At 42.6% G+C, this 27,146-nt stretch overlaps 1 protein-coding gene across 1 annotated transcript in view; it reads left to right on the top strand.

Moving 5' to 3' along the window:
• Positions 1-27,146, top strand: part of adcy3a (adenylate cyclase 3a) — a 49,770-nt gene that overhangs the window by 5,165 nt on the left and 17,459 nt on the right. The window contains exons 3-12 of the mRNA XM_052146737.1: positions 2,602-2,751; positions 8,159-8,289; positions 8,402-8,513; positions 9,616-9,743; positions 9,913-10,071; positions 11,180-11,345; positions 11,433-11,552; positions 12,488-12,630; positions 13,099-13,260; positions 14,577-14,664. Coding sequence (XP_052002697.1) covers positions 2,602-2,751; positions 8,159-8,289; positions 8,402-8,513; positions 9,616-9,743; positions 9,913-10,071; positions 11,180-11,345; positions 11,433-11,552; positions 12,488-12,630; positions 13,099-13,260; positions 14,577-14,664 — 1,359 coding nt within the window. The remainder of the gene's footprint in view (positions 1-2,601; positions 2,752-8,158; positions 8,290-8,401; positions 8,514-9,615; positions 9,744-9,912; positions 10,072-11,179; positions 11,346-11,432; positions 11,553-12,487; positions 12,631-13,098; positions 13,261-14,576; positions 14,665-27,146) is intronic.

The raw sequence follows: 27,146 nt of genomic DNA, 5'->3' as shown, positions 1-27,146 counted from the left end.
TGTTTTGTGTGAGTCCGAGAAGTAAATTAGTGCAGCTTCTTCTGTTTCATGATGTTTTTGAAACTGCTTGAGCGTAACATCGTCCTTCTGCAGAACTTGCGAAGGTGGACTTTGGTCTGAGTGGAAGAAATACGATTAAAGTGTTTTCATGCCTTTATAAATTGATTAAAATAGGAGTACTCCACATATCTTACTGTGATTTTTATTACTCTGGTTATTAGCAGAATCGCAATATCATAATCGTAATAGTCTGTTTACATGAGCAACATTAAATTGCATTTAATCACATTGTAATCGCAATGTAAACGTAGCCAATGATTTATTTTATTTATTCCTTTGTGAAAGTGTTTTTAGGAAGCCACTGATAATAAAAATCAGAACTTTATTTATTTTCTCACAATTTGAAATGCCCAATTCCCACTACTTAGTAGGTCCTCATGGTGGTGCGGTTATTCACCTCAATCCGGGTGGCGGAAAAAAAGTCTCAGTTAATCCACGCATTTTATCACTCATTTGTGCATGACACCGCAGAGAATCACAAAATGTGGAGGATTATGCTACTCTCCACGATCCATGCACAATTTACCACACGCCCCATTGAGAGCAAGAACCACTAATCGCGACCACTAGGAGGTTACCCCATGTGACTCTACCCTCCCTAGCAACCAGGCCAATTTGGTTGCTTAGGAGACCTGGCTGGAGTCACTCAGCACACCCTGGATTCAAACTCGCAACTCCAGGGGTGGTAGTCAGCATCTTTACTCGCTGAGCTACCCTGACTCCCCAAAAATCTAAATTTTTTTGCATATTTTGTGTGATTTTAGTAGGCTGTGAACCAAAACTATACTGTTGTGACACTGTTCAGAGTGTCCGCTGCTGTGTGTGTGTGTGTGTGTGTGTGTGTGTGTGTGTGTGTGTGTGTGTGTGTGTGTGTGTGTGTGCGTGTATTTATCACTTTGTGGGTACCAAATGTCCCCATAAGGATAGTAAAACCCGAAATGTTTGACCTTGTGGGGACATTTTGTCAGTCCCCATGAGGAAAACAGCTTATAAATCATACTAAATTATGTTTTTTGAAAATGTAAAAATGCAGAAAGTTTTCTGTGAGGGTTAGGTTTAGGGGTAGGGTTAGGTTTAGGGGATAGAATATAAAGTTTGTACAGTATAAAGACCATTATGTTTATGGAAAGTCCCCATAAAACATGGAAACACAACATGTGTGAGTGTGTGTGTGTGTGTGTGTGTGTGTGTGTGTGTGTGTGTGTGTGTGTGTGTGTGTTTTCCTTTTCTTTTTCCCTTTTTTTTCTTTTTTTGGGAAATTTTTAATAAAAAAGTATTATTTATTTCTTTTATTTTTAAACGTTTAAATGTTGTAATACTCTCTGAGAAAAGTAGGCTTATTTTAGGATTATTAAGGGTTTTGTATAATTTACAAAATTTACCCCAGTTGTTAAAAACAATTCTCTGTAATGCGAGTAAAAAAAGTGACTTTATTTCAGTTGTAGAGTATGTGTACATCATGGTAGTATTTGTTGTGCTGATTTCATTTATGCTGATTTAAATACAATAATTATTATGCATTAGAACATTATTGACCATGAAAATGATGAAAAACACAACCTACAAAACTTCACTGTAACATTTAATAGGTAACACTTTACAATAAGGTTCCATTCCTTAATAATAGTAAATGCATTATATACCATGAACAAACAAAGAACAATTTTATACAGCAATAATTCATATTATATGTGTTTGTTAATGTTAACAAAATTACAATTGTTCATTGTAAGTACATTTTATTTCAGAGTACATTAACTAATATTAACAAATACAACTTTTGAATTTAAATATGTATTAGTTTATGTTGAAACTAACATTAAGATAAATAAATGTTGTAAAAGTATTGTTCATCAGTAGTTCATGTTAACTAATGTTTAACTAATGTTTACAAATGAAACCTTATTGTAAAATACTACCATTTAATGAAATGCAATACATTTGTTTAATTTAAATCATCATAAATTAAAGGCTAATTACACAAATATGAAGTGTAAATATTTGACAAATTTAAATAATATATCATTGTTTTTCCCCTTTGCACAACTGTAATGAGTAATGAGTCAATAAACAATTGACATTAAAATGATGTTAAATGACAAAAATATTTTCTTGTAGATAAATATGTTTAAAAGAAATCTTTGGATTTTGGGGTTACCCTTAAAAATATATTATGATTTAATACAGCAACCGTAGTTTAGCAATGGGATTTGTAAATAAAAAAATGACTAAAATAATAATATAATAAAACCTTGGTTACTGTATGGATACTATAGTATTACTGTAGTAATTGTATTAAAACCATAAGTAGTTTTCCCCCAAATCCCATGGTTACCACTGTCATTGTTACTACAATATTATTATAGTTAAACCATGGTTGATTTTCATAAGAGGAAACATGTCCAGGTCATGGTTGATGACCATGTCGTTCACAAAGTAATCTTTAAGAAATATACAGCTTAGACGTTGGGTCTATTTCTGTTGCAGAAGCTTTTTGTGAGAACTTGATGCATGTCATGAATGTGCTGTTATGTTTTGCAGTTGCTGGCCAACATTGTGATCTACGTATGTGCCATCACAGTGGGCATCATGTCGTATTACATGGCTGACCGCAAACACCGCAAGGCCTTTCTAGAGGCGCGACAGTCCTTGGAGGTGAAGCTGAACCTGGAGGAGCAGAGTCAGCAGCAGGTGAGAGCAAACAGCAGATCGAGTGCGAGTGGAATTAAGTGCTGAGCGATCAGTTGTCATCGCTTGTGTTTGATGCAGAGCTGCCCACCTGATGAATGCAACTCTGCTGCATTTCCTGTGCTGCTTATTAGCATGGGTCAGGGCTCTTTCTGTCTTACGTTAAAAATATCCAAACAACAGATATATGGACTGCAAAAGTATGCGGTGTGGAATGTTAAAGGGGAAGTGTACCCTTTTTGTTGTTAAAATACTTTCTCCTGTCCCAGTTTAATATACAGAGAGAACTATAAGTAAACCAATTGTTGGGTGATTTCCTGAAGAGTCTGAACACTGTGTCTGTGCTTTCAAGACAATGCATGTTTGTTTGAGCATCCCAACCAGCCCAACATTGTATTGGCTCAAATAATAGTGTGTGTTTGGGGCGGGACTGTCTGTGGAATGGATTGGAAGATGACGGGAGTTCTCACAGGGAAACAAGTGAAACCTGTTTGAAAACCACCCCTGAATTAAACATCCTTGTAGTGAATGAAGCAAACTGAATTTGAATAGTATAGATAGAAAAAATAGTAGTCAGAATAATATACAGTATATACAGCAATGTATTCATTTAGCAGTCAGCTGGTATTTGATTCTGGACATTAATCAATATTTTTCCCATCTGTATTTTTGCAAAAAATAAATTTAGTAAAACATTACTTTTGATTTATTTTCCTATTTTGCACAAAAAGTACACACTTTACATTTATTGCCTTATGGCGGAGAAATTAAAAGGAGAAATATGTAATATATGCCCCACTAACTTCACCAATTGGATCGCAAAAATAACGACTGCTACGTCATCTTGATGCATGCCATCAAAGTACAGTGGGAGTGAGCTGAGACCAGCCGCCAGGGTTAGCTGCTGCAGTAGTCCCAAAGCAGCTATACAAGCTGTCAACACGGTTTACTCTTAAAGGGATAGTTCGCCCAAAAATTAAAATTCTCTCATCATGTACTCACCCTCATGCCATCCCAGATGTGTTTGATTTTCTTTCATCTGCTGAACACAAATGAAGATTCTTAGAAGAATATTACAGCTCTGTTGGTCCTTACAATGCAAGAGAATGGTGACCAGAACTTTGAATCTTCAAATATCACATAAAGGCATCATAAAAGTAATCCATGCAATACATCTATATATTCAGAAGCTATATGATAGGTGTGGGTGAGATACAATCAATATTTAAGTCCTTTTTACAACAAATCTCCACTTTCACTTTCACTTCCACATTCTTCTTTTGCTTTGTTGCTGTTCATATTCTTTGTACATATCTTACTGGTCAGGGGATAGAATTTATAGTAATAAAGGACTTAAATATTGATCTATTTCTTATCCACACCTATCATATCACTTCTGGATTTAACCACTGGAGTTTTATGGATTACTTTTATGCTTGACTTTATGTGCTATTTGGAGATTCACATTTCTAGCCATGTAGAGTTAAAATATTCTTCTAAAAATCTTAATTTGTGTTCAGCAGATGAAAGAAAGTCATACACATCTGGGATAGCATGAGGGTGAGTAAATGATGGGACAATTTTCATTTTTGAGTGAATTGATCCTTTAAATAGCCAGACTCTCAGACAGCAACATTGATGTGCATTGCATGTTTAATCTGACACATTTAGTTCTGCTAAATCTCACAAACGGTGTTTTTAAAACAGTGTCTTTTTATGTAATCTTAAACTTTTATATCGGTTTATAAAAGTAAATAAATAAATAAAAACCATTAGAAATGAGTAAAAATAATGGACCTAATTCATGAAACATGAGCAGAATGTATTTTTGTTTAAACGTATAGCTGTTCTCCCGAAATAATGAACGTTTACGTATTTTCAAAACGTTAGTTGTGTTATTTCAGGCAAACGGCCATGACACATTTTGATAGAAGTGAAATGAAATAAGTGTAAGAAAAATGACTAATAATTGAATGAGTGAAATTAATTAATCTCAGCTTTTCTTTATACATTTGATCTAAGTACAGACAAATAAACATAAATGTTTATGTTTGCCATTTCAACTGAGAATGTGTGTGTGTTTGTACACTGTAGATTTAGCAGTCAGTTCTTCCTCATTTAAAAATATGAGAAATAAAAACTTCCAAACTCATATGACTTACTGGGTCCTATTTTAAGAGCGCTAGCGTTAAGGGCAGCGCTATGCCAAAAGTCATAAGTACAAAGTTATTTGACGTGACCATGACATTTTTGTATTTTCATGCAAGCATGCACTAAGTCAAGATGCAAGTAGGCTTTGCGAAATCACATGCGCAAATGAGCCGGATTAAGTGCAATTGAATTTTGGGGGATTTCCACCATCTGCATCCTATTATATAGTCTAATCCCTCAGATACCAGCGATATAAACAAAGACAGCACATTCGTTAGAAGTTGGTAGTGTACATGTATTGAATGCAATGAATTAGAAGAATAGAAAATGTGCATTAATCATAAGTAATATTGTAAATATACAATGATGATAATACATATAAACATATCAATAAAAATAATTGTAAAATAAGCCATGACTATACATTTTAATACAAATCTCAAGCGATTACCCCTGAAAAGTTGCGATCATCAGGGACATAATTGATGTTCCACTATTTTTTCTGAATTTGAACATGAACTTTATTATCACCTGCTAGTGGAATCTCCAAACTGCAATGGCAGGAACTGAATTTGAACTTTGCATCGAATTAAATTGTTAAATTTAAATTAAATAAAAAAATTGTTAATTGCATTTTGCTCCACTTAATTTACAGTACATACAATACACCCAGAGTTTGTGCGCATACACCTACAATAGTGCAAACACTTCCACCCACAACCACTTGCACTTTAAATTGGTATGAAAATTTAATAAGACGTTGCGCACGTCGTAGCTCTGCGCTTTGAGCACTTACTTAAATAGAGCCCTCCATTCTTACATTGAACACAAAAGGAGATGTTTGGCTGTATTTAAGTCACCAAGCTAACCATTCACTTTAATTGCACCCCCCTATATTAAAAGTGAACTGTTGATACTAGTTGAAAGTTTGAAAGGAATGTGTATGTATGTGTGTGTGTGTGTGTGTGTGTGTATGTGTGTGTGTGTGTGTGTGTGTGTGTGTGTGTGTGTGCAAAAAAGGCAGATAAGACCATATTAGGAGAAACTCCCTGAATACTAATGCAAAAGCAGAGGCTGCTGGGACACGGCTCTGCCAGCCAATCAAGAAGCATCCGGTTACAGTTGGTTGCCATGGTGACCAACCTCCTGAGACGATGTCAGCTGTAATCACACTAGCGACTCACTCCTCTTGATCCCTCCACCCTTTATCTGCTCTTTATTGTCACACTCTTGGGTGAATCTAGTGACCCCTCCTCTATTATGGTGTGTGTGATTGTGTGTGTGTGTGGGAGTGGTAGAATGTGTTGTCGATAGAGAAGACAGAGACAGAGTGTGTGTGGGTGTGTGCGTGCTAAAGGGCTTGGAATTGTCCTGCTTGTCGTGTCAGAGTCATATCACGTTAATGCCTGCAAGCATGACAGGTTTAGGAACCTGTATGGACTGATTTTACAGCAAAACAGTTACATCAGTGACATTAACACAGGTTAATGCGTTAAGTTGTGAAATATGTTTGTCACAGAAACCTCCCGCTGTGTGAGTGGACATATTATCAGGTGCCATCTGGTGTATAAGTTCCTGGTTAGTGTCATGAATGCATTAAGGAACATATTTAACCAACATATTTGCATATATCCAAACAGTTTTCCCCTACAAGTTTCATCTGTATTTCCTTATGCTTTTTAATTTTAATTTAAAGATTTTGTTTATGTCATCTTGGACTTACAGTGACACCTAGTGGTGTGGGTGCAGCATCACTCTAAATCAATAGTTTTCAGTTACAGATGCCATTGTAGAAATTCGCTATTCACAATCAGCCATGATTCATTTAATCCGAGAGTGAAAGTGTCCAATAACAAGATGGTTACCGATATTAAACAAGTACCGGTAGTATTCAGCTGTGATTCATGTGGTTTTAAAATGGCAGCCCCCATGAGGGCACCCCTGCCCCATGTAGAATAAAACAGCTTTTATAAGGTTACTGATATGACTAGAGTCCTCATCTCATGTGAGTGCTCATGATTTAATACATACGTTTCAAAATTATAATACATTTATTTTGGAGAAAAACTTTTTTATGGGGATAAAATACTGTGTTCACCTTTAAGAAAACAAATTTCAAATTTCAAACCACTGTCCATGATTGAATCAAGTTCAGCCAAAGAGTTATTTTTGAGTGTAATGTGTACCACAATATATTGATTACAATATAATGTATCATTATTTTTACCACAAAAATAATTTTTACTCATCCCTCCTTTATTTTAAAAAACTAATCTAAAATCATGGTTACATTAAGGCACCTACAATAGAAGAAAATGGGGCCAGTTCATGAACGCTAAAATACACATCATTTCAAAAGTATAGTCACAAAACGTAAACAATATACATGTTAACATGATTTTAGTGTGATAAAATCACTTACTAACCTTATCAGTGTAAAGTTATATCTAGTGCTCTCAATTGATAAAATGTTTTCATCTAATTAATTACATCACATGGCGATAAATTAATTACAATTAATTGCATTTAATAAGTCCACGGGAATCCAATGGAATTTGTAAATCTGTCTGACATAGATTTTTTAAAAGGTCTTTTCTAAGAACGTGTCGATGTGCGCATGCATCAGAAGGTTGGTTTTGGAGTGTCTCACTATATCTGCATCGAGTCATAAACAGCATTTTAAATCACTGTTAAATGTATCAAGTTAAATTTAGTTTAAAACTTACATCTTGAGTTCTTTGCATTCGGAATTGTGCTCTGTCCAGCTGTGTTATTTTATTACTTTCAATGAAGCAAGCCTGAATGTGGTGGTTTGTTTCTCAGCAGAAAACGCAAAAATATGGTAAAGCTGCGTGTTGCTGATACTGCTGGATTTTTTCTTACTGCCCCCTGCTGAAAACATGTGGCACTTCAAACTTGAATTGCACTGATGGTAGAAACATACGCCAGTCAGGGAACATGATTAATTATGTACATTTTAACACATTTATATATATATATATATATATATATATATATATATATATATATATATATATATATATATATATCGTACTGTTTTAACGCGTTTAATTGACAGCCCTAGTTATATACAATACTTGGATTACAGGGTTTTGTTGTCATGACAACAAAGTTATTGTATTGGATGTAACGTTACACAGATAAGGTTAGTAAGCAGTTTTATCACACTAAAATGTATCACAAGTAAAATGTATACAAGTTACTACCAAATATTTTGAGATTGTCCCTCTGTGTACAGGAGCGCCTCCTGCTGTCCATCTTGCCCAAGCACATCGCAGACGAGATGCTTCAGGACATGAAGAAAGAAGCCAGTCAGAAAGAGATGCAGCAGTTCAACACCATGTACATGTATCGCCACGAGAACGTCAGGTAAGAGTCACTACATTTACAGACGACAGTGGCAGTGACAAGAAGTCATCAAAAAGCTTAATGTTGTGGTTTGCAGATGGTTTAGGGTAGTTTTACTGTATTTGTGTTGCAGTATTCTGTTCGCTGACATCGTGGGCTTCACGCAGCTGTCCTCATCCTGTAGCGCGCAGGAACTGGTTAAGTTGCTCAATGAATTGTTTGCCCGTTTCGACAAGCTAGCTGCTGTGAGTTTACATCCAAATGCATTTTCAACATTTTTGCGTGTTTCTTCAACTAGTTTAGAATTAACAACTTTTTACACTTTTACTAGTTTATTTAATTTGTCTACTTACAATGTCACAGAGTGAATATACACACATAACAAGCACATTCTCATTTATTTTGTCCCTGAACTGTCTTTAACAAATGTCATTTCCATCACATCTCAAATCACCATTCATTGTGTGGTGGAAATTATATTTAAATTTTTTGGAATCAACCGGCTAACTCCTTAATCTTTAGATTCCAAAATAATCCAAAGATTAACAGACTTTATGTGTCTAATTCAAAAATGTCTTCTTAAAGGGATAGTTCACCCAAAAATGTACATTCTCTCATTAATTACTCATTCTCCTGCCATGCCAGATGTGTATGACTTTCTTTCTTCAGCAGAACATAAATCAAGATTTTTAGAAGAATATTTCAGCTCTGTAGGTCCTTACAATGCAAGTGAATGGTGACCAGAACTTTGAAGCTACAATCACATAAAGGCAGAATAAAAGTAATTCATACGACTCCAGTATTTTAATCCATGTCTTCAGAAGTGATATGATAGTTGTGGATGAGAAACAGACAAATATTTAATTAATTTTTTTTATCAATCTCCACTTTCACTTTCAATTCCACATTCTTTCGTTTTTTGGTGATTTGTATTATTTGTGCACGTCACCACCTACTGGTCTGGGCTGTCAAAGGTGGAGATTTATAGTAAAAAGAACTTACATATTGATCTGTTTCATATCCTATCATATCACTTCTGAAGACATGGATTAAACTACTGGAGCTGTATGGATTACTTTCGTGCCGTCTTTTATATGTTTTTGGATCTTCAAATTTCTGGTCACCATTCACTTGCATTGTATGGATCTAAAGAGCTGAAATATTCTTCTTGAAATCATCAATTCAGTAGATGAGACACATCTGGGATGGTATGAGGATGAATAAATGATGAGAGAAGTTTCATTTTTGGGGGAACTGTTCCTTTAAATTGGCTACAGACCTTTTTGTTAGTCTGACCATTTTAGGTCAATACTAACTAAGCGACGTTGTACTTTCCTTTCTCATCAGAAATACCACCAGTTGAGGATTAAGATTCTCGGGGACTGCTATTACTGTATTTGTGGCCTTCCAGATTACCGTGATGACCATGCTGCCTGCTCTATAATGATGGGCTTGGCTATGGTGGAGGCAATTTCGTAAGTCATGCTTATCGTTATGACTGCATGTAATTTCTGAACTGTTCATGAACTGACACAAGCACTTTCATGGAAATTAGTTACTGTTCATATCAATTATTTCGAAATAACTGGGCGTGTTGGGTGTGCTTGAATGTGAAAATATCTGACACATTCATCTGAATCTCAGATATGTTCGTGAGAAGACGCAAAAAGATGTCGACATGCGTGTCGGGGTGCATTCTGGGACGGTGTTGGGTGGGGTGCTGGGCCAGAAGCGCTGGCAGTATGATGTGTGGTCCACTGATGTGACAGTAGCCAATAAGATGGAGGCAGGAGGGATACCAGGGTAATGACTCGCACCTTCACATGTGCAAATGTTTTTTGTTGGTTTTGTTGTTGTTTTTGTTTGGAAATTCTTGGAAGACTTTGGGGGAATTAGTTAAAGGAATATTCAAGTTAAGCTCAGTCGACCGCATTTGTGGCATAATTTTGATTACCACAAAAATGTATTACATGTAAAAAAGCAAAAGTCGAGGTAACAGTGAGACACTTACAATGGAAGTGAATGGGGTAAATTTTTAGAGGGTTTTAAGGCATAAATTTGAATCTTATCATTTTATAAAAGCACTTACATTAATTCATTTGTTAAAACCCACATATTATTTCAACTGTAAAGCTGCTTTTAAAGGCATTTTATGGTTTAAGCATTATGTCTTCATAGCAACTATATTCAAAAATTAGATATAACTTTTCACAGATGAGGTTAGTAAGTGATTTTATCACACTAACATCATGTTTACACGTATATTGTTTATGTCTTATGACTATAATTTTACAAAAGTGAGTATTTTACCGTTCAAAAATTGGCCCCATTCACTTCAATTGTAAGTGCCTCATTTTAAGAAATGAGTCTAAATTAATTTTGTGGTAATCAATACTATGCCACAAACCCTGGCGATATCTTGTATTCAACCCGGAATATTCCATTAAGAATGAATTGCACCTGCTGACAACATCATTTATTTGAATTCACAAAAACAGTTATGCAAACCAGTTAACAGCGAAACACTCTGAAAAAATCTGTGTGGCACCAAGCTGCACGCCACAATTCCCTTTAAATTCCAGCTCTCCATGGGCAGTAATAGCGCAGCGTTACCTGCGCAAGGCAAATAGCGCCGACTTATGCACAATTGAAGTGTGCCTTATTTACAGAAAAGTATAAGCATAAAGCATTTCCAATGAAAACATATTAGTGTGGACATGTTTTTTGCTCTGAAATACCACACGCAAGAGTGGCAAAACTGTTCACTGAATTTGACCCTTAGTTTTTCCTTTTAAAAATGAAATGTACAACAGATAATGTGCTCTGGATTTATTGTGTAATCTGTTAAACTGGTTAAATTTGTTATTAAAGGACTCAAAATACATGTTTGCTCAACACACGTGTCTGTTAGGCGAGTACACATCTCCCAGAACACCCTGGAGTGTCTGCATGGAGAGTTTGACGTGGAGCCCGGGAATGGGGGAGACCGCTGTGAATACCTGAAAGAGAGGGGCATCGAGACATACCTTGTGGTGGTGCCAAAGGGACCCGTGGGCAAGAACGGCATCAATGGAGTAGTGAGTGTAAATTCCTGTTGCTGCTGCTGTCATTTTGACCTCTTTTTCTTTCTCTGTTTCTCACTCTTTCTGCAATTTTTTTTCCAGAAGCTGTCAGTGACATCATCTAATGGGAATTCTCCTCTACTGATCAAAACTACTGAGTGTAATGGTAGTGTCCACACTGCATGTACCACACCAGAGGAGCCAGAGGAACTGGATGCACGGGTACTTCTCTCAGACCAGTGGCATCTGCTTTTTGTATTTATAAACCATTTAATTATAAACTCAATCAAATAACGTTTTGGGGGGGGGGGGGGTTTCTCCCCAATTTGGAACGCCCAATTCCCAATGTACTCTAAGTCCTCATGGTGCGGTTGTGACTCGCCTCAATCAAGGTGGCGGATGACGAATCTCAGTTGCCTCCGTGTCTGTGTAGTGTATTGCCGCGGAGACATAGCGCGTGTGGAGGCTTCACGCTATTCTCCGCATCATCCACGAACAACTCAGCACGCGCCCCACCGAGAGCGAGAACCACATTATAGCGACCACGAGGAGGTTACCCCATGTGACTCTACCCTCCCTAGCAACTGGGCCAATTTGGTTGCTTAGGAGACCTGGCTGGAGTCACTCAGTATGCCCTGGATTCAAACTCACGACTCCAAATGTGGTAGTCAGCGTCTTTACTTGCTGAGCTACCCAGACCCCCCCAAGTCACTCATTAATTAACTTGAACGTTCGTTTCTTTGTTTGAACATCTATTTTTTAGAGCTTCATCTATTGTATATGTACTGTACACTATAAATATTAAAGTCAATGTGAAACCCGTTTTACTTCCGTAATCTGACTCATTTCTGTAATCTGACGTGGTAAAGCATGTTGATAAGATAACACCATCATTCTTTAATAAAACAAAAATAAAACATATTAAAATATAGCACAGCACACACAAATATTAGGTCAAATAATATGTTTTTAAGCACACTGAATATATAACTGAGCACTCAGAACCGGAACCGTTAAATTCATCTCGATTCCTATCCCTAATGAGACGCCTCCTATATTTTGTCCAAAATGGTGTCTTAGTAGGTATTTTAGGAGCAGCATAATTATGGTGTATGGTAAAGACAGCCTTGTAATGTGTGTGCTTGTGTGTGTGTTAGGTGGTAAATCCCTCATTTCCAAACCCTCGCCGTCGGCTGCGTCTCCGCGATCTGGCTGAGAGAGTGATTGATGCTCAGGAGAATGAACAGGAACTCAATAAACTCCTCAATGAAGCTTTGTTGGAGAGAGAGACTGTACAAGCGTGAGTACTCTGAGTGTGCATGTGTGTGTGTGTGGGGTAGCTGCTTTAGAAATTAAACTACCAACAAAGCAGCAAGTCAGTTTGCACTTAAAGGAATATTTCAGGTTCAATACATGTTAAGCTCAATCGACAGTTTGTGGCATAATATTGATTACCACAAAAATGTATTTAGACTCGTCCCTGCTTTTCTTTAAAAAAGCAAAAATAGAGGTTACAGTGACACACTTATAAGGGAAGTGAATGGGGCCAATCTGTAAACATTAAAATACTCTGTTTTAGAAGCATATCCACAAGACAGAAGCTATATGCATGTAAACATAATTTTTCTGTCATTTTTCTTTTCTGTGTAAAATTCTAGCCAATTTTACAACTTTGTTGCCATGACTTGCTTTGGGTTCTACTGAAGAAATAACATCATACTGTTCCTTTAACAGTACGCATCTGTGTTTGTTCCCATGTGCACTACAGGCTCAAAGGGAAGTACACTAATCGTCTGTCTCTGCGCTTCAAGGATCCGGAGCTGGAGACACGCTTCTCTGTTGAGAAAGAGAAGCAGAGTGGAGCGGCGTTCAGCTGCTCATGTGTGGTGCTGCTCTTCACTGCCATCATGGAGGCACTCATTGACCCCTGGTTAGTCAACTATTAACTCATCACTACGCAAACACACCTGATCGCATCTGAACCGGCTTATTCAGGATCCAAAGGTCAACGGAGGCCAGTCAGAGTCTATTTGCAGTTATTACAGCATCTGTTTGGAATGCTAATGATCTTGTTGCTATATAGCGATTCATGAAGAAACAGATGAAGTTACTGTTTAAAAACAAATGCTAGGCAGCAGCAGTATTTTTTTTTTTTACATTGCAGAACATAACAGTGGTGTTTGAGATAAAAAAAAAAAAAACATAAAGTGGCCAAAGTGTGGTATTAAAACACCCCTTTTCTAAAATATTTTTGGAGATTTGGGCTTTTTTGGATATCCATTAGAATCGGTGGATCTGGACAAACTCAGGATTTGACATAATTTATGATATTTCACGGATCACCATCATGAGCTGGGTTTCCATCAATTAATTTTGATGCGCATTTTGAAGTTAGACCACTCATGTCAAATAAGAAATTCTGAATGGCTTGATATGTGTAAACTTTAAAAATTCACTTTTTTCACCAAATTTAATATGCTATGCAAAGGTGGATTTTCTAGAGTTTTGCAGTAGTTAAATGTGCATTAAGGTGATGGAAACGTTATTCGCAAAACGATCATGTCCTTTGATAATTTGTGCATGCCCTACAAAAAAACTACATTTGCCACAAACTTGCCGCAAATTTGCCACAAGTTTTACACTCACTATTTTCACATGCAATTGCCAGAAGTTTGCAGCTCCTCACCACTAGTGGTGAACCTCTAGCAAACTTTTACAATATACAATTTGCCGCAAGTTTACCGCAAAGCTCATTTGCCTGTGAAAATTATCAGTGGCGTATTTGAGGCAAGTTGCTGTAAATTTGCCATGGACTCTCAATTTTTTGTAAGGCCGTGTGTGCAAAAGCTTGATGTGACTGGCCCAACAACTCCAACCTTTTCACAGAATTCAAGACTTGTGTCTCTGTAAAGCAAACATGAATGTTTTCCAATCGGTGGCCATTTTCAAACTGGGATGGGTTCTTTTCAACCGCTTTTCACGATGCCTACTACATTGAGATTCTTTGGATAGTTGAAAAATGCCCATCCTTTTTGAAAACGGTGACATATTAACACAAGAAACAAACATTAAAATACTTAAAAGATTATTAATCCATTAATTAATTAATTAATACAGCACTGCCCATATCCACCACTGATATCTGCTGCACAAAAGAACCTGGTAGCATGGTTGTCTGCGGTGTAATGTCACGTTCGTTTAATCAGTAGTTCACCTGAAAGTGAACATTTTGTCTGTGTGTTTTAGGTTGTTAGCAAACTACGTGACTCTGGCAGTGGGGGAAGTCTTGCTTCTTATTCTCACTATCTGTTCACTGGCAGCCATTTTTCCACGGGTGAGTGACTGATCTAACACCTTTCTTAATCATTTACACACAGAACATGCATCCACTTGCTAGGACATTTCATACTGTACGTGATGTATCTAGTGTAAGGGAATCTACTTTGAAACTGTAGTTCCCCAAGCTACTAGCTGCTCATAATTAAAGTATTTAAGCTACTCTTTTTAAAATAGTAAACACTACAACCTGCTTTTAAAAAGTAGCTAACTATCAATTTCAGATAATTGGGGAGGAAATCTCTATCTAGTATTCTTTATCTTTTTAAGTATAAAACAATCTGAGCAGTATTTATCTGCCTCAAAAACAACAAAAATCAACATTTGAACAGATATATTTACATTAAATATACCATTAAAAGTACAAACCACCATAATTTATATTAAAACATAGTGATGAACTGCAGCATTTAACCAAATAGTGAACTATTTTGTAGAAAGTATTATAACATTATTTTGAGAATCAATACAAAAACAAATTAAGACATAAGATTCCACTGCATCTGGGCAGGAATTCCAAAAAATCTGTTAATTGGAGCAGTTCAGTTAAATCACTGGTTCTCAACCTTTTTTGGATGAATGCCCCTCTTCTTCATTCCCTTAGCCCAGACGCTCCCAAATAATGTGAAAAAAAAATATAAAAAAAACATAAAACACAAAACTCTATTTCCCCTTCTGTCGCTCTCTCCACGTTGTGTCGGAGAAGCGACACTAGGGGTCTCTCTTGAGTGCCGATATTCACCTCTGACCTATTGAAAAGGGCCAATGAGAGTTGGCAGTCAGTATTTGCATACCCGCCCCGCGATCACGGGTATTTAAGCGGGGCAAATCACGGAAGTTTAGTCAGAAAATTTCTTCGGAGCCGATGGTCTGTTTGCAGTCTGCTGCGAGAATACACACCCTGAACGTTCCTATATCTCTGACGATCTGCTTGCTGTTGGATCTGACGGCGCACAACAACGGCTTTCTCTGTACATTGCACGGCGTGCATTGTTGCCCCTGCAGCTGGTGCAGTTTCGCCGGGTAGCCCCCCGCGAACCTCCCGTTCCCCGACACGCTCGCTGGTCCCCGTCCATGCTCGCGGCGATAGCGGCTCGCCTCACGGCCCAGCCGTCTATCCTCCCGAGTCCGAAGCGGATGAGCTCGCCGCTGCATCGGAGAGTGCGGTGTCTGATGCCGAGGACTCCCCTGGACTGCCGCCTTCGGGCCAGCAGGCCCAGGCTGAGGCCGACGCTCAGATGTCCGACATGCTTTCCGGGCTGCCGTGGCGTGGGGTTGGATTGGAACCCTCCATCCTCCCCACAGCCTTAGCGGTTGGATGATTGGTTCCTGGGGGCAGCGCGCGTTCGCGGCCTCGCATCCCCCCGGTCCCGTTTTTCCCGGAGGTGCATGATGAGCTGACGTCTACGTGGAGAGCCCCGCTCTCCGCTCGTCTAGGTGCCAACCACTCCACTCTCTCCACCCTCGACGGCGGAGAGCGCCACGGATACGGCGCAATTCCCCAGGTCGATAGGGCAGTTGCGCACCATCTATGCCCCGGTAGCCCTACCTCCTGGCGCGGTCGCCCCGTACTCCCATCCAAGCCCTGTAGGACAACATCCTCACTTAACACGAAGGCCTACAGTGCGGCTGGACGTGCTGCCTCCGCCCTGCATGTGATGGCCCTCCTGCAAGTCCACCAGGCCAAAGCTCTCAAAAACATGCACGGGGGTGGACCTGATCCTGATGTGCTGCAGGAACTGCGCTCAGCGACCGACCTCGCCCTGAGAGCGACGAAGGCCACAGCGCAGGCACTCGGACAGACGATGGCCACCCTAGTGGTCCAGGAACGCCATCTTTGGCTCAATCTGGTCGAGATGCGTGAGGCTGACAAGAATCGCTTCCTGGACGCACCTGTCTCCCAGATTGGCCTTTTCGGTGACACTGTCGAGGACTTCGCCCAACAGTTCTCCGCCGTGAAGAAGCAGACGGAGGCCATCTCCCACATCATGCCCCGCCGCAGACCTGCCACTACGGGCCCTGCCCCGTCTGCCTGCCGAGGGCATCCCCCTGCGAAGAAACCAGCTCCTGCTCCGCCTCAACCCGGGCCCAGCTCTCGGGCCCAGCTCTCAGCCCCAGCGTCGAGCACTCCGCAGGCGGCGCACACCCCCTGTCTCACGAACCCCCTCTAGGACCCGGAAGGCTCCCAAGCATTCCTGAGACAGCCGATCCAGAGCCGAAGACGTTAGCTCCGGAGGTGGTAAGACCGCTCCGTCCCCCGGTGGAGGGCCGGGAGGAGAATCTTTTGTTTTTTCATTTGCCACACCCCCTGACGGGGGCTGTGGTACCCACATTCTCAATAAAAGAGCTATTTCCTTTGCCTCTGGGTCACCTGGCCCGCAAATGCCGTTCTCACGGCAATCTGCTTTCAGATCACGACAGTCCCGGTACACGGACGCGGCGATCCGCCTTCCGCTTGCCCTCGACTGCCCCCCGGCTGGCCAGTTCAGACGAGTCCAGAGGACGCCAGCATCAGACCTCCTCCTCAGTCACGAACCCGCCCCCTGCCGGGTGCGCGGAGCAAGGTAAGTGCTTTGAGTCTATTCTCAGCACCTCAGCCTCAGGCCACAATGAAGCCGCCCGACGCTGCATTACCTGTTCCGCCTGCTGCGAGGCCCCGCCGGGTACGTCCAAAATACTCGTCCCTTTGGTGCCCCTAGCGCAGAGCTGGGAAGCGTGGCTTTCGCTTCCCAATGCATCACGCTGGCTGCACCAGACCATTCGACTTGGTTACGCAATTCAGTTTGCCCGGCTCCCGCCCCCCTTCAGGGGCGTCCGCTTTTCCACAGTACACGGCGAGCATGCCAGTCGCGACCCTCTTAGCCAAGGGCGCGGTAGAGCCCGTCCCTCCAACCGAAATGAGGAAGGGTTTCTACAGCCCTTACTTCATTGTACCCAAGAAAGGCGGCGGCTTACGACCAATCCTGGACCTGCGAGTTTTCAATCGGGCCTTGTTAAAACTCCCGTTCAAAATACTCACGCAGAGAAATATTCTGGCTGGCGTTCAGCATCTAGATTGGTTCGCAGCGGTAGACCTGAAGGACGCGTACTTCCACGTCTCAATTCTGCCACGACACCGGCCCTTCTTACGGTTCGCGTTCGACGGCCAGGCGTTTCAGTACAAAGTCCTCCCCTTCGGCCTGTCTCTGTCCCCTCGCGTCTTCACGAAGGTCGCAGAGGCGGCCCTTGCCCCGCTACGAGTAGCCGGCATCCGCATACTCAACTACCTCGACTACTGGCTCATCCTAGCACACTCTCGAGAGTTACTATGCACACACAGAGACCAGGTGCTCCGGCACCTCAGCTTCAGTTCAACTGGGAAAAGAGCAAGCTCACTCCGGTTCAGAGCATCTCTTTTCTCGGGCTGGAGTTAGACTCGGTCTCAATGACATCACGTCTCACGAGCGAGCGTGAGCGTTCATTCATGCCAGGCACAGTGGTCCCTCTAAATCTTTTCCAGAGGCTCCTGGGGCATATGGCGTCCTCCGCGGCGGTCGCGCCGCTGGGGTTGATGCATATGAGACCACTCCAGCACTGGCTCCAGACTCGAGTCCCGAGACAAGCATGGCACCACGGCACGCATCGGATAAGAATCACCCCCGCCTGCCTCAAAACACTCCGACCCTGGACAGACCTCTGCTTTTTACGGGCAGGAGTGCCCCTGCAGCAGGTGTCCCGACGCGTTCTGGTTACAACCGACGCCTCCCGGTCCGGGTGGGGTGCCGTGTGCAGCGGGCACGCAGCAGCGGGCCGTTGGAAAGGGGCCCCGCTGCGTTGGCACATCAACTGCCTGGAGTTGCTGACCGTCCTTCTTGCTCTTAGGAAGTTCCTCCCATTAGTACGGGACAAACATGTCCTCGTGAGATCGGACAGCACCGCGGTGGTGGTGTACATAAATCGCCAAGGCGGCGTACGCTCCCACCAAATGTCACAACTCGCCCGCACTCTCCTCCTATGGAGCCAGCAGCGACTCTGGTCGTTGCGTGCCACTCACATCTCCGGCAAGCTCAATGTCGTAGCGGACGCGCTATCATGACAACGCCTGCCCGGCGGGGAGTGGAGGCTTCACCCCCAGTTGGTCCAGCTGATTTGGGAACGGTTTGGCAAGGCCCAGGTAGACCTGTTTGCCGCCCAGGAAACCTCCCACTGCCCGCTCTGGTACGCCCTAACAGAGGCTCCCCTCGGGACAGACGTGCTGGCACACAGCTGGCCCTCGGGGCTGCGCAAGTATGCATTTCCCCCAGTGAGCCTTCTTGCACCGGTGCTGTGCAAGGTCAGGGAGGACGAGGAGCAAGTCACGTTGGTGGCCCCCTACTGGCCCACTCGGACTTGGTTCTCGGAACTCAGGCTCCTCGCGACAGCTCCTCCCTGGCGAATTCCTCTGAGAAAGGACCTCCTCTCTCAGGGATGGGGCACGCTCTGGTCCCTGGACGGGACGCGGAAGAGCTAGCCAGCTTACCGGCGACCGTTGTGAATACAATTAACCAAGCCAGAGCCCCCTCTACCAGGAACGCTTTACGCCCTAAAGTGGCGCTTGTTCACAGATTGGTGCTCTTCCCGAGCTGAAGACCCGCAGAGATGCGCGATTAGGTCAGTGCTTCTGTTCCTAAAGGAGAGGCTGGACAGGAGGCTGTCCCCGTCCACCCTCAAGGTGTATGTTGCCGCTATTGCCGCCCACCACGATCCAGTAGACGGCAAATCTCTGGGTAAGCACGACCTGATCCTCAGGTTCCTGAGAGGCGCCCGGAGGTTGAATCCCTCCCGGCCAGGCCTAGTTCCCTCCTGGGATCTCTCGGTAGTCTTGGCAGGACTCCAGAGACCTCCCTTCGAGCCGCTTGAATCAGTTGGACACAGGGCCCTCTCCCTTAAGAGATATAATTATATAATTGCACATATGAAGCCTACTGGTTCTATGTGTGATGTTATTCCATCCACTTTGTTTAAAGAGGTGGTGGAATCAATTGGTCCAAGTGTGTTATCGATTATTAACAGTAGCCTGACCACTGGTATTGTTCCCAACTGCTTTAAGCATGCTGTTATTCAGCCTCTTCTTAAGAAAGCAAACCTTGATTCATCTGATATGAACAGCTTTAGACCTATATCAAAATTGTCCTTTATGTCAAAAATATTAGATAAGACGGTGCTTGCACAATTAAATGATTTTTTAGCCATCAATAATTTGCTCGATCAATTTCAGTCAGGCTTCAGAGCTGGTCATAGCACAGAGTCAGCTCTGTTGAGAGTTTTAAATGATATTTTATTAGGTGTGGATTCTGGTAGTCCTGTTGGTCTTCTGCTGCTGGATCTTAGTGCCGCTTCGATCACGGTTGATCATGACATACTTATCAATCGCCTAAGAGACCAGGTTGGTATTCAGGGGTTAGCCTTGGATTGGGTCTCCTCATATCTCAAGGGTAGAACGATTTCAGTCTGTTTAGAGAACTGTTATTCATCAGTTGTTCCTTTAACATGTGGGGTTCCTCAGGGCTCCATTTTGGGACCCGTTTTATTCTCCCTCTACATGCTTCCGTTAGGAAAGATCTTTGAGAGGCATGGCATACACTATCATCTGTATGCTGATGACTCTCAAATTTACTTTCCTATTAAACATGGGAATCACCACTCTTTTGAGTCTCTGCATAAATGCATGGCCGATGTGAAGTGTTGGCTGGCAAACAACTTTCTTCAATTAAATGAGGATAAGTCAGAGTTTATTGTTTTTGGTCAAAGGGATGTGACTTAAATTTAGAAAGAAATTTGTCACTGCTTCCAGGAAAAAACTTCCCTATGTAAAAAATGTGGGTGTTATATTCGACTCTGAGCTCAGGTTTGATCGACAAATAAATGCTGTGGTTAAAAATAGTTTTTTCCATCTTAGAACTATGGCAAGGTTGAAGCCCATCCTTTCTTTTGATGATTTGGAGAAGGTTGTGCATGCCTTTGTGTCCTCTCGATTGGACTATTGTAATGCTTTGTATCTGGGTGTGAGTCAGGCCTCTCTCTCTCGCCTGCAGCTGGTCCAAAATTCAGCTGCTAGGCTTTTAACTGGAACCAGGAAAAGAGACCATATCACCCCAGTTTTGATTTCACTACATTGGTTACCGATCCAATACAGAATCAAGTACAAAGTGTTGATGTATGTGTTTAAGGCTCTTCATGGTCTTGCACCTGAGTACATCTCTGCCTTAATAAGTTTGAATCAACCTTCAAGGTCTCGCCGCTCTAGTGATCAGCTGTGTCTGTCAGTTCCTCGATCTCGCCTAAAAACTAAAGGTGATAGAGCTTTTGCGGTGGCAGCCCCTAGACTTTGGAATGAGCTTCCATTGGTCATAAAATCATCTCCGTCTCTATTCTCTTTCCAGGGTGCCTTAAAAACGTATTTATTTTCCATAGCTTTTAATTAATTGCATTATAAATTGTAATTCTTGTTTTATAGGTTTTAAATGTTTTTTTTGCATTCTTAAGCTGTATTAATGTGATTTTATTTATTTTTTATTACTCCATGTACAGCACTTTGGTACCCAGTGTGGTTTTTGAAAGTGCTTTATAAATAAAATTGAGTTGAGTTGAGTTGAGTGAGTTAAGACGGCCCTGCTGATCGCACTCGCCTCTATCAAGAGGGTCGGGGACCTGCAAGCGTTCTCTGTCAGCGACACTTGCCTGGAGTTCGGTCCGGCAGATACTGGTGATCCTAAGACCGCGACCGGGCTATGTGCCCAAGGTTCCTACCACACCGTTCCGAGATCAGTTAGTGAACCTGCAAGCGCTGCCCCGGGAGGAGGCAGACCCAGCCCTTTCATTGCTATGTCCAGTGCGCGCCCTGCGCATTTACCTGGACCGCACACAGAGCACCAGACGCTCTGAGCAGCTCTTTGTCTGCTTTGGGGGACGGCAGAAAGGGAATGCCGTCTCCAAACAGAGGCTCGCCCACTGGGTTGTCGACGCCATCACACTGGCTTATCACACCCAGGCCGTGCCCCTACCCTTGCGGGTCCGAGCTCGCTACAACAAGGGGTGTAGCGTCCTCGTGGGCACTGGCCAGGGGCACCTCCCTAGCAGACATCTGCAGAGCCGCGGGTTGGGCAACACCCAACACCTTCGCGAGGTTTTACAACCTCCGCGTTGAGTCGGTTGCGTCTCGTGTTTTGTCAGGTCCGAGCCCGTAGAACTCGGTAACACGTAGACCGACCGGCCGGGTGGATCGCTTGCGCCCAGCGCCCTTTTCCTGACGTCAAGGTAAAGTAGTACGCCTTCTTCCCAGGGTGTCCCACTCTGAGTCGGGCCCCTGGTCGATTCCTCCCCAGCCCTCCGGGTCCGCGGTTCAGTGGAGGAACTCGCCGACCCAAGCCACTGCGGGTACCCTAATGGCTACCCTGTACTGGTATAGGTGCTCCACAGGTAAGGCCTCCTGCTCGGACTCCCCCTGCGTGTAACTCCACGGTTCTGTCCCCTTACGAGTGGACCCCCGTGTCTCCCTTAGGCAGTTACAGCTGCCTCGGTCACAACTGTAGCAACTCCCCCCTTTCGAGGCTGGATCTACCACCACACCATACTTTCCACACGAGCTCTTAGACGGCCGTGTGACGTGTCTACCACTTTTCCTCCCCAAGAAAAAAGGGCAGGTGTGGTCTCTGCAGGGTCTGGGATAAGACCCCCTTCCCTATATGTGTGTAAGGGCCCCGGCCGTGATTGTTCTATGCGAGAAACATAGAGAGAAAAGAGGCCCAGCCAGGCTGGCCCGTTCCCATGTTGGCAAACATCGCCTTGTTCCCCTCCCAGGGTAACCAAAAGGATTCCGATGTTTTTATGGGGCATTGGGGAAGGGTACGTGCAGCCAGGTACGGACAATGCGTGGCACTGGATTGAATCCCTGCCCGCCTCTGTATCGGCGGTTCACGTACACGGTTCAGCACATGGCAAGATTGGAATGGGTCCCCTAGTGTCGCTTCTCCGACACAACGTGGAGAGAGCGACAGAAGGGGAACGTTTGGTTACGTATGTAACCTCCGTTCCCCGAGGGAGGGAATGACACGTTGTGTCTTTCCTCCGCCATGTTGCTGAACTGAGCCACTGTTGTGGCCGGACCATTTCTGGCTCCTCAGAAAAATCCTGACTAAACTTCCGTATTTGCCCCGCTTAAATACCCATATGCAGGGGCGGGGTATGCAAATACTGACTGCCAACTCTCATTGGCCCTTTTCAATAGGTCAGACGTGAATATCGGCGCTCAAGAGAGACCCCTAGTGTCGCTTCTCCGACACAACGTGTCGTTCCCTCCCTCGGGGAACGGAGGTTACATACGTAACCAAACATTTGTGTTATTTGCTTAATTTGCCTGATGCAACTTCGATGCATTTATCATTTTACAGTTTTCTTTATAAATTCAGCAGGCTTACATGTCATGAATGTGAGACAAAACCTTGGGTTTCTTGAATTTAAGCAGATGAGTGCTATATCTGGGACATATAAAATGAATATGCAAAGACAAAAACTAAAAATAAAATTGATACTATTAGTATATTTAAAAAAGAATCAGAATCAGAATGAGCTTTATTGCCAAGTATGCTTACACACACAAGGAATTTGTCATGTGACAGAAGCTTCCAGTTCAAAGAGAATACAAAAAATATACATATACAACATATACATACAAACATAGAAATATACATACTGTATAAACATATATATATATATATACAACAGATAAAAATGTAGAGAAACTACAGAAGGGCAATATGTTGTTCAAATATGTTATATACAGATATAAAGTTATGTGCAAGTGATTTAATGTATTGTGCAGAAGAGGTAGGATATGTCAAATAAATATAAATGGAATATAAATATGAATGAATAGTTGAACATGCACATTGTTGGGGCAGTTTTAACTGTTCATGAGATGGATAGCCTCATAGCTTCTTGTGCCTGACTGTTCTGGTGCTCAGAGCTCTGTAGTGCCGAACAGTTCAAAAAGGAAGTGTGCTGGGTGAATAGGGTCAAAGCGATTTTTCCAGCCCTTTTCCTCACTCTGGAGGTGTGCAGTTCTCTTAGGGTGGGAAGGTGAGAAACAATAATACGCTCAGCAGTCCGGACTATTCTTTGAAGTCTTCTGAAATCTGACTTTGTAGCTGCCCCAAACCAGACAGTTACTGAAGTGCAGAGGATAGACTCAATGACTGCTCAATTGGCAAAGGAAGTACAACCTCTGCTTGGCCTTTTTCACAATGGAGTCAATGTGGGTTTCCCACTTCAGGTCCTATGAGATAGTCCAGAAACCTGAATGGCTCCACTTCTTCCACTGTGCTGTTTAGAATGGTGAGGGGGGGGACAATGTTGGGGTGTTCCTCTTAAGGAACATGGTTGTTTTAACTGCACCAGACAGCCAGCCGTTCAACCTCCCTTCTGTATGCAGACACGTCATCATCTTGGATGAGGCCTATGACTCTAGTGTCATCTGCAAATTTCAGGTGCTTGACAGAGTGGTCTTTGATGGTGCAGTCATTTGTGCACAGCGAGAAGAGTAGTGGGGAGAGCACTCATCCCTGGAGGGCACCAGTGCTGATCGTACAGATGCTAGAAGTGAATTTCCCATCTCACTAACTGCTGCCTATCTGTCAGAAAGCTGGTGATGCACTGACAGATAGAGGTGGGAACCAAGAGCTGGGTTAATTTATTCCATAGGAGAGCAGGGATGATGGTGTTGAAAGCCGAACTGAATTCCACAAATAAAATCCTTGCATAAGTCCCTGGTCTGTCTAGATTGACTGCATCATCCACAGACCTGTTCTGTGATGTCCTTCAGGTGGGGCAACACCAGTCTCTCAAATGACTTCATGAACACAGATGTCAGGGTTACGAGTCTGTAGTCATTAAGTCCTGTGATTTTGGGTTTCTTTGGGACAGGGATGATAGTGGAGTGTTTGAAGCAGCTGGGAACTTCACACTGCTCCAATGAGGTGTTGAAGAACTGTATGAAGAGAAATGACCAATATTATTGTATATTGTGTCCTACTGAAATGCTCATTCTAATCTATGGCATTGGTTTTGAGTTGCAGATACAGATCTACATTTTCTGGGATTGACAATAGTGGTATTTGTAACAAGAAAATAGTAAGCATGTGAACGCATGGATCTTCGCTACCATGGTTAGATGTAACAAGATTTCTATTAAACAAACTATGGCATTTTGTAATTATAAACAGTCGGCCTACCCTAAACAGATTTAAACACAATTAATACAAAATATAAACATTTATAAGTTGTAACAAAAATGTATGATATTCCCTCACTCCCCTAATGTAGACTATGGAACATTTAATATAGCTGTACTACTTTAATAAAGTAGTGATCTGATAATTTTTGTTATCAATTTATTTCTGCCTAAAGTATAGTTAGTGTTACTATATTAAATTCAAGGGCGGTGATGTAGAATTCTGTGCCGAATTCAAATGGTTTCTGCGTCTCGCTCCGTGCTTTTCACTGGTTCTCGCAGCACTGCAATGATCAGAGGTGCCCGTTTAAGTGCTCAAGACCGGTCTGCCTACCGGCAGGCCTTTCCCACCTTCCACAACCTGGGAGGGAGACAAGGGGAAAAAAAAAAAAAAGGAGGAGAGGGAAAGGCCAATGCAGAGCGAGAGAGAGAGAGGAAAAAGGTACTCACCAGTTCCCAGACACGCCGTTGCCTGGTGCTCGATCACTGCTCCACCCTCTGGCGGACAATAGCCGCTCCTCCCCGGGCGGACTGGAGCCAGTCCTCCGACCCCTGACAGACGGAACGCCCCTCCACATTTTGGCGGCCTGTAGGGAACTCCTCCGCCCCTGGTAGCGGCTCTACCATTCCAGGCGGTCGGCAGTGAACGGCGGCCATTCCTCCACGTCCAGGTGCCCGGTAGCAACTCCTCCATCCCCTGGCGGATGGTAGTGGCAAGGACTCTACGACGGCATATCCCTCCTCCTTCCTGGGCTTTGGCACCAAAGTAACAGGGTTCAATGGAAAGGAGGAGGCGGGAACCGGACAAAGCATCAAAGCAATGTTTTTAATAAACTTAAACACAAAGACACACAACCATAAACACATACAGGGCAGCTGCCTGTAACTCTCTTTCTATCCCAAATTGCCACCTCTCGTTGCACCTATACCTCTCTTTGGCTGATTAGCCTGATTGGGGGGCCGAGCGTACATTGTCACGGCCCGGCACCACGCTTCTCCTTGTCACAGCGTAAATGTAGGGAAATTCATGAATTTTCTTTTATTGGCATGGACGTGGCCTTACTGATTTGTGGCATATGCCATGAGGTACATTCTTTGCAATGATGTCACATGCAGGTTTTTCTTAAAGGTGCTATATGTAATATTTTTAATGTACTATATCATAAAATTACTATAATATGTCATTAGAGAATTAGGAAAAATTCTAAGTTGAAATACTGGCTTGTCTGATAACAATGCTACAGCCAGTATATTCTACTTTGAAGTTTCCATTCTGGGCCGGAATTTCTGTTTATGTTTTGGCCTGTGTGATCCCACCCACTGCCCACTCACCAATAGTATTTCATATTGAAGGCAAACAACACTGCGTGCTGCAGCCATGGAAGCCAGCAAACAAACTGGATCAGAGATAAAAGATTCCACCCGACCTAAAAAAGCTTCACCATCCGTCTAAAAACCACCATGACCAGAGGTGTAGTAAAACAAGGATAAATATTTGGAAGATGGAGACAGCTGAAAGCCCAGAAATCCTTTAAAACGGATGCTGAGTAGGCTAATTTGCATATCAGCATTCTGGCAACCCACATGAGCTTCGAGTCTGGGATAGGGCAGACAACTCTCCAATATTTTGAATGTGGACTGCAGTACCCATTTCAAATGCTTGTTGTCAATCTTACATATAGCATCTTTAACATTGCACAATGACGCTTTCCATTGGGCACTGGTGTCATGATCCATGCTGAAATCTGATTAATGTTTCCATGTCTAAAACACAGCCAACTTCTTAAGTAATATTAGTGTAACAGCCACATGGATGAAATCTTTCCTAAGGCTCGCACTCAAACATGCACTAGCACTTTTGATTCCCATTGATTAATAAAATGATGTACCAGGATTGATTCACCCTCTAAAGGGATTAATGGAAAGGAGGAGGTGAGAACCGGCTTGACAATATAAATAATGTTTAATATAAAACTGAACAAAAAGACAAACACACAAAGGTGTCAGACAGCTGCCCGTAAATCTCTCTCTCCGTCGCACTGCAGTCTCCAGTCTCCTCTGATGCTTGATTAGCCTGACTAGGGGCAGGTTGTGTAGCATCACGACACGGCTCCACCCTCCGCCCTGTCACACACACATACACTGTTTAAAGGGCATATGGATAATGAGATTTAGATTGGGTAAAAACGGTCAGACACATTCACCGTGCACCAGACAAAAGCCATATATTTCCT

The sequence above is a fragment of the Xyrauchen texanus genome, chromosome 17, assembly GCF_025860055.1.
Source record: "Xyrauchen texanus isolate HMW12.3.18 chromosome 17, RBS_HiC_50CHRs, whole genome shotgun sequence".
Classification (NCBI taxonomy): Eukaryota; Metazoa; Chordata; class Actinopteri; order Cypriniformes; family Catostomidae; genus Xyrauchen; species Xyrauchen texanus.
This window is presented reverse-complemented; position numbering and strand designations above follow the sequence as displayed.